The following is an 11,914-nucleotide window of genomic DNA, read 5'->3' as shown; positions in this document are numbered from 1 at the left end:
ATCGTGTGTCTAGCCCTGCTATATATGAGAGGCCTAGGATACAAGTGTCCTACTAGGACACGACTCCATATCCTATCTAAACACAATACTATTACAAGTCCAACTATAATCTACCTTGTACACTATATTCGACACAACTTTAACAAAAACTACGACCAATAATATGTCACATGCTTGGGGCACATAATTAATACCAGATGGGCAACCGGAGAAAGAGAGAGGAAATGCCGGCAAATTCCCATTTTTATCTATTGTATGTGCGCGTGTGAGCGCGTAGGCGCACACTTGAGGAAACATTTTTCCTGGGCACACAATTAAGCTTTAGCATCGATCGCTACTTTTTCATAGTGCATTGCTAATGTTCTTTATCTTGAGAGACGTGTAGGATTGTCTGATGTCACTTTCAGCAACCACCGGTGGCTTATCGCTCCATCACAATCATTACCATTTTCTAAGTTCCCCACCAAAAAAATACATTATTTTTACACAGATGGAGTTTGTAAGCTCAACTTCACCTGAGCTTAGATAAACAGTAAAATTCAAAAATAAATAAAAAGAAAACAACAAAAAATCTGGATTTTTTTATAAGAAACCATTATGTTTTTTCTCTACATGCTTGCTACTTTTCATGATGAAATCACATTTGTGGAAGTGTGGCCAAAAAACAAAATTGATGATTCAAGAAGCACTCTTCTTGGAGCATCAACTTTGGTTTTTCTTCACACCTCCACAAATGTGATTCCATCGCGAAAATTTGCATGTGTGTAGGTGTTTCTTGCCAAAAACATTCAGATTTTTTTATAATGTTGTTTATATTTTTTTGGAATTTACTGTTCACTCAAGATCATGTGAGCTCGAGCACAATAGCACTTTCGTATTTTTACCACCATTGCCCCCCTTCTCTGTTATGCTCATAATATTAATAATGCAGCCGCCACGAGTGCGTTAAACTTATCAAACATGTTTTTTTTTTACTTAGACAACTGTCAAATTGTGGTAAGCAATGGGTTTGTTCTTTTTAGAACTAAGCAACAAAAAGAACTTTTGGCATGTAATGGAAGCACTATCTGAACGGATATCATGTTATCCCAGCGCACACCTTTGCACCTTTGTTTGTAGAGCAACTTCTCATCTCATTGACAGTGGGAGAAACTTTTGTTGGCAAACATAGTAATTGGAGTTTGCACTGGCTGGATTTGGCATTTGTTTTGCATACGTTAAAACCTTAAATGACGAAGATTTGTGGTTGAACAGAGCTAGATAGGTAGGGTGGAAAACAAAAATTTGCCGCATAAATTCAATTGAAGATGCAAATTTCATGCAAATGTTTGTGTCAAACAGCGGCTGCAATTGAATGGAATGTTGTATCTGTGAATCATGATTGATCCGCCAAAAATCATAAATTAAATACAAAAAATGGAGAAGGACAGAAGAATAAATAGCTAGTAGCATACAGGAGCGAATTTTGAACAGGTCAAACTAGCTAGCTCAGTTGACCAAGACGTGCAGTGCGCCTAGCACCACCAAGCCGGCGGCGGAGGCCACCCAGCTGCTCCGGTACGTGGCTCCGGCTGACGGCGAGGGCGGCGCGTCGGGCGCTGGTGCACCGCCTCCGGGAGAGCCCGCAGAGACGTTGACGGCGAGCTTCATACCGCCCATGCAGTGACCGGAGATCTCGCAGATGAACCAGTAGCTCTTGGCCTCGGGGAGAGGAACCTTGTCGAAGCCGGTGTCGTAGGTGGCCAGCACGGAGCCGGTGGCGGAGGGGTCGCACGTCCGGTAAGCGGCCTCCGTCACCTGGTACACGTTGTGCTGGCGCTTGACGTACTCGAACACTGCGTGCACCAGCCACCCCCAAATTAATCGATCGAATCAAATCATGCGCCTGGCGAGTTAGCTAATTGGCTATATATCGAGGTTGATGGAGATACTGACCTAGGACGTCGCCGGGGACGAAGGAGCGGCTCTGCGCCCATGAGGCGTAGTTGGTGCCGGTGTCCCAGCCGTTGATGCCGTCGCCGACCGGGTACTCAGCCGCTGCGGCCGGCCGCCACAGGAGCAGTACGCAGACCAGGGCCACCGCCAGCAGCCGATGGCAGTGAGACGGCGACATATCGGATCGGATCGGCGGATGCTTGTTGATCGAGCTTATGTTTTTCGACAAAACTTGTTGATCGAGCTTGATGAAAGGGTTAGGTAGAGATATCTCGGTTAGGTGGGTAATGGAAAGGCGTTGACGTGCTGTGATGGACACTAGTCTCACGGCTTTGTGGCCATATATGTATGCCCACTAGTCGACGTGACAAGGTGACCGGCCGGCGGCCGTGGACCCGTTATTCTCGAGCGCGTGACATGATCGATGATGATTATGTGATCCATGATTGATCGGGTCCATTAACGGAGCTGGTAATAGCAGATGTGATGAGAGATGATGTCAAAGCGTATATGGTACAGTATATGATCCACCAGCAGACAACTTGTTCTAGCTCCACGACATATGGAGCAGAACGAAGGACGCCGTACATGGACAAGGTTAAGTTTTCCACATGTTGATATGACCGTTTCTCCTTCGTGTTGTGTGTAGTTTTGTGTCTTGTGTTGTTATCTTATTTCATTTGACTTGGAAATCTTGTTGTGATTGGCAGACAAGAGGCCAAGATGAATTTGCTTTTTTGCAACAAGTGGTTGCGCTGAAAGAGCATGTGCTTCTCTTCTCTCTGACCTTGGAAACTCATATTAATCTTAGGCTCTTAGCATCAAGAAACAGTACTTTGCTTATTGGGAAATGTTATATCCGCTCCTATCAATATTAACTTTCACTGATTTACTACAACTTATCTAAATCAGCGGTAATTAATATAGACCGGAGGGAGTATTAAACTAAAAGTTTAACACGAAATAATGTTGTAGAAAGTGTACCTATCCACATTTGTATAAAAAGTGGGCAACTTAAGTATTATTGATGGAGAAAGTGTACCTCCCAAAGAAACAAATGCGGAAAGAATGAAAGCAAAACAAAAAACTGGAGAAGAAAAAAAAGAAAAGAAACAAAAGAAAACCAAAAAAGCATTGAAAACCAAGAAAGAAACAAAAAACCAAAGGATAAAACAAGAAATGAGTAAGAAAAGAAAAACAAGGAAAAACCATGAATGAAACAAAAGAAAAAAAATCAAAGAAGAATTAAGAAAATCCCGGAGAAAACCAAATAAATGAAGAAAAAAAAAGAGAAAAACCAGTAAAAACAGGAAAAAAAATGAACTAGTGTGAAAACCGACTCTGTTTCTTTCTAGTAAGTCGCGCCCTACTTGTTGTACATCAACTCGATGCTGGCGCACTAGCTAGCAGTGCCTCGAAGAATCGGGGAGATCCCAAGATCAACCACTCGCGCACACCATTTCTAACTATATTTTGTTCCGAAAATATGCGCTAACGGGCCGGCCCGGTACTCTAGCCCCTCGATGCAAGAGATCCACCCTTCTTGTTTAAAGCGAGACATAGCTCTCGCGGTTGTATAAGAGCATCGTCGGTGAGACCTTTGGGCCGGCCCAGGTTCCTAGATAAGATTGTTAGATTTGCTCCACTGTTTTTTTTCTCAAGGTTACATTTGTTTAGATCCTTTGTTTTTTTAATATATTTTCGAATTACATATCTTTCAAAAATTAAGTTTGTGTCATTTCCAGAAGATGTTCCGGTAGTTTTAGAAAGAAAAACCGTTTCATTCAGAAAAAAATGTTTCAATGTGTATTTCAGTTTGTTAACATGCATGCGTAAAAATGATCAAAATCATGTGTTTGAGAAACTATTAGTCATATTTTGAAAATAGTTAAACATGTAGTAAAAATGCTTCAGGTGAATGCGGAAAATGTGCAATGCATATGAAAAATAGTAGACATCAAAACATATATTTTAGAAAAAAACATTTATTTTAATTTTTTAAACGTGTCTAAAAACTGCATTTTATATAGGGAAATATATACCATAAAATATATATAATGTATGAAAAAATAGACAAAACAATATTAGGAAAAAACATTCGATGTGGATAAAAAATGCACAACATGTACAAAAAATGTAGAAACTAAAACATATATTTGAAAAAAATATTAAACTTCTATACGAAATATGTCCCTATTGTATACGAAAAATATACAACATAGATAAAAAATATGCATGTTTTTGAAACTAGGAAAGAAAAGAAAAGATAGAATAAAACAAAAAGAAAAAATGATGAAAAAACACTGAAAATAAAATTCCGAAAAAGAAAACCAATGAAACCATAAGTAAAACACATATAGAGGAAAATAGAATAAAAACATCCCCTGAAAAGAGAAGAAAACCATGAACAGAAGACGCAGAACGAGAAAAGAATAAGAAATTTACAAAAACCAATGACAACCATAAACAAAAACACAAAAAAGGAAATAAAAAATGAAAATAAAAGTGAAGAAAACAGATGAGAAACAAAGGGAAAACACACTAAAATGAAAAATAAGAAGAAAACCATAAAAAGCAAAGCGAAAAATGAATAAGGAAAGATAAAAAAAGAAAGGAATAACCTATAAAAGGACGGTGTTTGGCTGGACCATAGGCACGGATGCTGCTGGCGACGTAAGACTATATCTCGCCTGCTGCCAGATATAGCCCCGGGGTGCCAACTTCTATAACTTGCTTTTAGCGAGCAGTAGAGTAGCTCGTTCCTTAAGGCCGCCTCGTATATACTAGAAAGAAGTGTAGTTTGAACCCCCAAAATCAAGCCTTGAGTGGTTTCATGTCACATCTGAAGCTGTTTTGCTGGTGGTATTGTCATTAGGCACATCTGACTATGTACTGACTTGGCATGCTGTTGTAATTACGCCGTTGGTATAATTTTCCCCCGATTCAGTTAAATTTTTCTAAAATGCATGATAATTAGTTTTAAATTTTGGTTAAACTTTTGAAGCACATGCTGAACGTTTTTAATGTATGTTGCCCTTTTTAGGTACACAATGGATATTTTGAAATTTGCAACCTTTTCTTAAAATACACACGAACATTTTTAAAATACATGTTGGCTTTTTCTGAATTACACAGTGAACAGTTATTATTGCACGCAAAAAAAAATACTACATGGAGAAATTTTCCAAAAATACGCATTGAACATTTGCTTAATACGAGATGAAAATTTACTAGCATGCGATGGTATTTTAATGCAGGATGCTAATTTTTGAATACACACCAAACAGCCTTCATAATATGCGATGAATATTTCCTCAAAAATGGTGAACGATTCTGAAACACATGGTGAACATTTTTTTAAAACCGATAAAAACATAGAAGGAACCTATTTTTAAATAAAAAATTAGTTTATTTATTTGAAAAAATAAAAATAAAAGGGAAGCAAAAAAGGAAATGAAAAGGAAATAAACACAACAGAAAATAGAAACCGCGGTAAAAAAATAAACGAGAAAGAAACCAGCAAACTCGCAGTCCACACTTGGAGTGATCAATCACATATGGAAGTGTAGTCATTGGAGCAATCGTTCATGACCACATCTAGTGCAACATGTAGTCCACATCTAGTGCGCTCTTGCTTTAGTGTAGTATGTTTTTGAGGCGGAGGTCTTATCCCGAAGGAAGCCGTTAAACTAATGCTACAGATAATAACCCAGCCTTGTGTCATTCAGTCTGACTGCGCCAAGCTGGTTGACTGCCTAAGAGAGAGACGACAGATCCAACCTTGGACATTGTAGATTGGGGGTTGTAGGATAGGATGCTCCTAATCTTGTAGCAGACTTTTATGGCTGTAATTTGTAACTACACTCATTCATAAAGTTCCCCTGTTTGTCACCTATTTTTTAAAATAAAAACAAGTACTTAAATTGGGAGCTCCTATTTTGCGCTTCAGGCGCCAGGGAAGCTCCCAGACGCACACACGCCGGTGCTGGTGGGCGGGCCCATGTACACATTGAACATTTGAGAAAAAAAGGAAAACTCACAAAAAAAGGAAAAAAATTGTAGAATTCAAAAAATTCATGGATTTTGGAAAAAGGTTCATGAACTTGAAAAAAAGTTCATCAATTTGGAAAATAGTCCATCGATTTTGAAAACAGTTCATCAAATTTGAAAAAAAATCACCAATTTTCGAAAAAGTTCATCGAATTGAAATAAAGTTATCAATTTTGAAAAAAAAATTCATCAAATTTGAAAAAAGTTCATCGAGATTGAAAAAAACTTCAGGATTTTAAAAAATGTGCACAAATTTGAAAAAAAGGTTCATCAATTTTAAAAAAGTTCATTGATTTTTTTTAAAAAAATTCATCGATATGGATAAAAATTTCATGTATTTGCAATGAATTCATCAAACCAGGAAAAAGAAAAAAACATAAAACAAAAAGTAAGAAAGGAAATAAGAAATAAGAATGAAAAAGTTTAATCTTACCAGATCCTGCTAGGTGGCGCGTTGGATACACCATCGTAACTATATGCGGGAGGTCGATCATTTGAATATCAATCAGCGCACTTGTTTTTGCGGGATAAAACACAACTAGATGCGCCGGCCCAGTACGGGGCGCTTCAAGCGCTTGTTTGTAAAATACATAGTAACGGACGCCCGAAACGCCACATAGGAATCACTACTTAAACTACCAAAAACAAGTAGTAATAGTGAAAAATAGGCCGAAGCAATAGTTGGCATGATCTATGTACATTGATGGACTAACATTGAAGGCTCAATAGAGCAGAGTCCAATATGGATAATAAACTTGTGGGAGTAACTACTTGGAGGTTGCCAAAGGGTAACCTCCTGTAGGGTCACACATGGGATCATGTTGGTCTTTCACGTGGTGATCAGTGGGAGGGTCTATGGCCCAATTCAATCGAGAGGATGATGTGGCATTCAGTGGGATTTTCTCCTTGTTCTCTTTCTCTTATTGTTTCATTATTATTTTTGGGGTTTTCCTGGTTCTCTCACGTGCAGGTTGCGACGGGAGTACGGGTTGCACTGCACTATCGAAAAAGCAGATGTTGCACCAAACGCAACATACAAATTGTGTTTGGAGTACAACGTGATCCACGCTTTGGAGTAGAAGTTACACCGGGAGGGGGGGGGGGGGGGGGGGTACATGTTACACCGAGGAGTACAAGTTGTAAAATAATGGAAGCACATGTTGCATTGCCCATGAAGTATAAGTTATATTGCATGGGTAACACAAATTGTACTGCACGGCGACAAATTTCCCTAAATGGAAGTACACTACCCACGATGCAGTACGACTATGCTATCTCGGGGAGTACATGTATGTGATTTCAGGGAGCACAAAGTTGTGTAAAAAAAGTGTGTCTAAACCTATCACCATGGGATCTAATTTCGAAGATATCGTCCCGAGGAACACTAGAGTGAAAACGGTTAAAAACTTCAACACTCGGTTAAGAGTTGTTTTATTTTGAAAACCGGATCCAATAAAAATATTCTCGTACGTCAACCCGCCTATCCCCATCCATGGGAAAGCCCACCAAAACTCGCTGGTGGTGACAAGTGGGCGCACGTGTGTTGTGCCACTTGTTGCCACTAGAGGAGTTTGGAAGTAACCTTTGCAAGGGGTACCCCTTAACTAGTGATTTCACAAACTTGTTGATTCACATCATAAAAAAAGTAAGGCTTCGACAAACACACATGATAAATAGTGCAAGCACGGCTGAGGCCCAACTAACACGGAGAGGACTTAACCTACCTATACTCTAAAGTGCGTGTTGTTTCCATAATTTTCTAAAACAAAAAAAATAGTTTCGAGTTTTAAAAAGTGGGTTCACAAGAACTAGAAAAATTTCTAGATTAAGTGCCTCCGACTGTCGGTAGAGAATTAGCAAACACGTTTTCCCATAAGGTAGTTGTTACGTAAGAAACATCAAATTAAGAAGTAAGATACCGACTTTACAAAAGAATAGAGTGCACACTAATATTAAGAACATAGAAAGAAAAGAAAGGAATGCCCAAAAGCCAAACAAAAAAATGAAGCTTATCTCACATCCCTATCCACGAGTAATCGTGTGCTAATGAACAAAGGGAAAACATCAAGAACACAAAAGTAATAGAAAGAAATGGCAAAAAGCGACAAAGATTGAAGATATCGCATGTGTTATCGCTATCCACTAAAGATCCACAAGCTATGACGAGCAATGGAGAGACGAAACATTGCTTCTCTTTTGGTAACACATCAAGGAAAAAAAGTTATGGCCACACGGCATGATGGTCACATACGTATGAAAGTATAAAGATAAGGAGGATCTAGAACACGATGCCGCATTCTTCCCTTGAAAATGTCATTCATTTTAGAAAAAAAGGCCTTCGCCCGCCTTGTTTGCTTTTAGCCCGAACATTCCTACCAAATATTGGCATGCCTAATGTTTTGTTAGCTCTTTACTTGCAAATGAGTTGGCAAAATTTGTACTAGAATGGCCATTAAGTATTTGACATGTGAAAAAATCGACAACCAACCAAACATACAACTTGTTTTGATCATGACCAAAAAATTGGTAGGGTAAATATTGGCTACCATTGAAACAGAAGAAAGCCCTTTTATGGAATGTTGGGTCCATCTGGACCAACAAACAAGCACAACAAAAAATATGAAGCCAATTGCTTGTTGCTAGCCACGCCAACTAGGCACCCAGGGCATACAAACCGCTCGCCTCTTTACCGTTTATATGTAAAATATGCTATTTAGAGGTCTTATAAGCCTTTTAGACATTCTACGGTGACATGTCATCATAATCAGCGGTGAAGCCAACAATCTGGCAAGGGTTGGCTGCTGCCATACATAACATCTCCCATGTATACTAAATCTATGCATTACTTCGTTGTAGGTTTGAGCTGAGCCGCATATACTAGTAATCTCAGGGGAAAATTGTTCATGCGCGTCCGCCACGAGTAACAGTTCCATAGAGACAACATCCAACACAACATAATAGGTCGCGTCATTTATTTTTTCGTACACGATCACTTGTAGAATATCATCTATATCTATATTTATACCAATATAAAAAAACCCAAAGGAGCAGATCCAATTAATCTCGGCCATCAAACCATGCCAATCCAATGGCCTAGATTGTTCCAATGGCGAGCTCTTAACATGTTGAGCGTGCAATTGATAGCATACCAAATATCAACATCTATATTAATCTTATAATTAACACGTAATTGATATCCTACCTAATATCAATGTGCAGTTGATTTTCTCCCTAATATCGACTGCATTGCATGTGCTCATTGGCTAGTATGCGAAGAGAACCAAATTTTGCACCGTATTTTCACACCAATGTGCAAAGAGTCCAACATTGCACATATTTGAGCATAAAAAGTCCATGTGCGGTTATGGGAAACACCAAGATAATACACCCATCCTTATCTTTTCCGAGTGTCTACTCTCGCACGACTGAGTGCCGGTTTCGATGGCCCCTAGCCACTCATCGGTACACTCAGTCTATATATGTCCATAGGGTAAACTGTCATGAAAATATACATTACTCGCCGACATACTGTTGGGTAACGTAGTAATTTAAAAAAAAATTCCTACGCACATGCAAGATCATGGTGATGCACAACAACGAGAGGAGAGAGTATTGTCCACGTACCCTCGTAGACCGAAAGCGGAAGCGTTAGCATAACGCGGTTGATGTAGTCGTACGTCTTCACGATCTGACCGATCAAGTACCGAACGTACGGCACCTCCGATTTCAGCACACGTTCAGCCCGATGACGTCCCTCGAACTCCGATCCAGCCGAGTGTTGAGGGAGAGTTTCGTCAGCGCGATGGCGTGGTGACGATGATGATGTTCTACCGACGCAGGGCTTCGCCTAAGCACCGCTACAGTATTATCGAGGTGGACTATGGTGGAGGGGGGCACCGCACACGGCTAAAAAATCAAACGATCAATTGTTGTGTCTCTAGGGTGCCCCCTGCCCCCATATATAAAGGAGCAAGGGGGGAGGTGCGGTCGGCCAGGAGGGGCGCGCCAGGAGGAGTCCTACTCCTACCGGGAGTAGGACTCCCTCCCTTTTCCTTGTTGGATTAGGAGAAGAGGGGAAAGAGGTGGAGGAGAAGAAGGAAAGGGGGGGGGGGTGCCGCCCCCTTCTCCTTGTCCTATTCGGACTAGGGGGGAGGGGCGCGCGGCCCTTGCCCTGGCCGCCTCTCCTCTTCTCCACTAAGGCCCACTATGGCCCATTAACCCCCGGGGGGTTCCGGTAACCCCTCCAGTACTCCGGTAAAATCCCGATTTCACCCGGAACACTTCCGATATCCGAATATAGGCTTCCAATATATCAATCTTCATGTCTCGACCATTTCGAGACTCCTTGTCATATCCGTGATCATATCCGGGACTCCGAACAACCTTCGGTACATCAAAACATATAAACTCATGATATAACTGTCATCGAAACATTAAGCGTGCGGACCCTACGGGTTCGAGAACTATGTAGACATGACCGAGACACGTCTCCGGTAAATAACCAATAGCGGAACCTGGATGCTCATATTGGCTCCCACATATTCCACGAAGATCTTTATCGGTCAGACTGCATAACAACATACGTTGTTCCCTTGGTCATCGGTATGTTACTTGCCCGAGATTCGATCGTCGGTATCTCAATACCTAGTTCAATCTCGTTACCGGCAAGTCTCTTTACTCGTTCTGTAATACATCATCCCACAACTAACTCATTAGTTGCAATGCTTGCAAGGCTTAAGTGATGTGTATTACCGAGAGGGCCCAGAGATACCTCTCCGACAATCGGAGTGACAAATCCTAATCTCGAAATACGCCAACTCAACAAGTACCCTCGGAGACACCTGTAGAGCACCATTATAATCACCCAGTTACGTTGTGACGTTTGGTAGCACACAAAGTGTTCCTCCGGTAAACGGGAGTTGCATAATCTCATAGTCATAGGAACATGTATAAGTCGTGAAGAAAACAATAGCAACATACTAAATGATCGAGTGCTAAGCTAACAGAATGGGTCAAGTCAATCACATCATTCTCCTAATGATGTGATCCCGTTAATCAAATGACAACTCATGTAAATGGCTAGGAAACATAACCATCTTTGATTAACGAGCTAGTCAAGTAGACGCATACTAGTGACACTCTGCTTGTCTATGTATTCACACATGTATTACGTTTCCGGTTAATAAAATTCTAGCATGAATAATAAACATTTATCGTGAGAATAAGGAAAGAAATAATAACTTTATTATTGCCTCTCGGGCATATTTCCTTCAGTCTCCCACTTGCACTAGATTCAGTAATCTAGATTACACAGTAATGATTCTAACACCCATGGAGCCTTGGTGTTGATCATGTTTTGCTCGTGAAAGAGGCTTAGTCAATGGGTCTGCAACATTCAGATCCGTATAAATCTTGCAAATTTATATGTCTCCCACCTGGACTAGTTCCCGTATGGAATTGAAGCCTCTCTTGATGTGCTTGGTTCTATTGTGAAATCTGAATTCCTTCGCCAAGGCAATTGCACCAGTATTATCACAAAAGATTTTCATTGGACCCGATGCACTAGGAATGACACCTAGATCAGATATGAACTCCTTCATCCAGACTCCTTCATTTGATGCTTCCGAAGCAGCTATGTACTCCGCTTCACACGTAGATCCCGCCACGACGCTTTGTTTAGAACTGCACCAACTGACAGCTCCACCGTTCAATGTAAACACGTATCTGGTTTGTGATTTAGAATCGTCCGGATCAGTGTCAAAGCTTGCACCGACGTAACCATTTACGACTAGCTCTTTGTCACCTCCATAAAAAAGAAACATATCCTTAGTCCTTTTCAGGTATTTCAGGATGTTCTTGACCGCTGTCCAGTGATCCACTCCTGGATTACTTTGGTACCTCCCTGCTAGACTTATAGCAAGGCACACAT

At 40.5% G+C, this 11,914-nt stretch overlaps 1 protein-coding gene across 1 annotated transcript; it reads right to left on the bottom strand.

The window, feature by feature from the left end:
• Positions 1-1,399: 1,399 nt before the first annotated feature.
• Positions 1,400-2,248, bottom strand: LOC123147101 (basic blue protein). Its single transcript, XM_044566339.1, has 2 exons — positions 1,936-2,248; positions 1,400-1,835 (listed from the first exon to the last, which is right to left on the bottom strand). The coding sequence occupies exons 1-2, from the start codon at positions 2,111-2,113 to the stop codon at positions 1,489-1,491; spliced, it is 525 nt and encodes a 174-aa protein (XP_044422274.1). The 5' UTR covers positions 2,114-2,248; the 3' UTR covers positions 1,400-1,488.
• Positions 2,249-11,914: the final 9,666 nt, after the last annotated feature.

The sequence above is a fragment of the Triticum aestivum genome, chromosome 7A, assembly GCF_018294505.1.
Source record: "Triticum aestivum cultivar Chinese Spring chromosome 7A, IWGSC CS RefSeq v2.1, whole genome shotgun sequence".
In the NCBI taxonomy this organism is placed as follows: domain Eukaryota; kingdom Viridiplantae; phylum Streptophyta; class Magnoliopsida; order Poales; family Poaceae; genus Triticum; species Triticum aestivum.
The sequence above is the reverse complement of the archived record's forward strand: the minus strand, read 5'-3'. Positions and strand labels throughout refer to the sequence as shown.

Excerpts from the sequence above, each read along its gene's own strand:
- LOC123147101 (XM_044566339.1), bottom strand. The coding sequence starts at position 2,113 with ATGTCGCCGTCTCACTGCCATCGGCTGCTGGCGGTGGCCCTGGTCTGC. Across the intron at positions 1,836-1,935 it reads CGTCCCCGGCGACGTCCTAG|TGTTCGAGTACGTCAAGCGC; the intron begins GTCAGTATCTCC and ends TGGTGCACGCAG.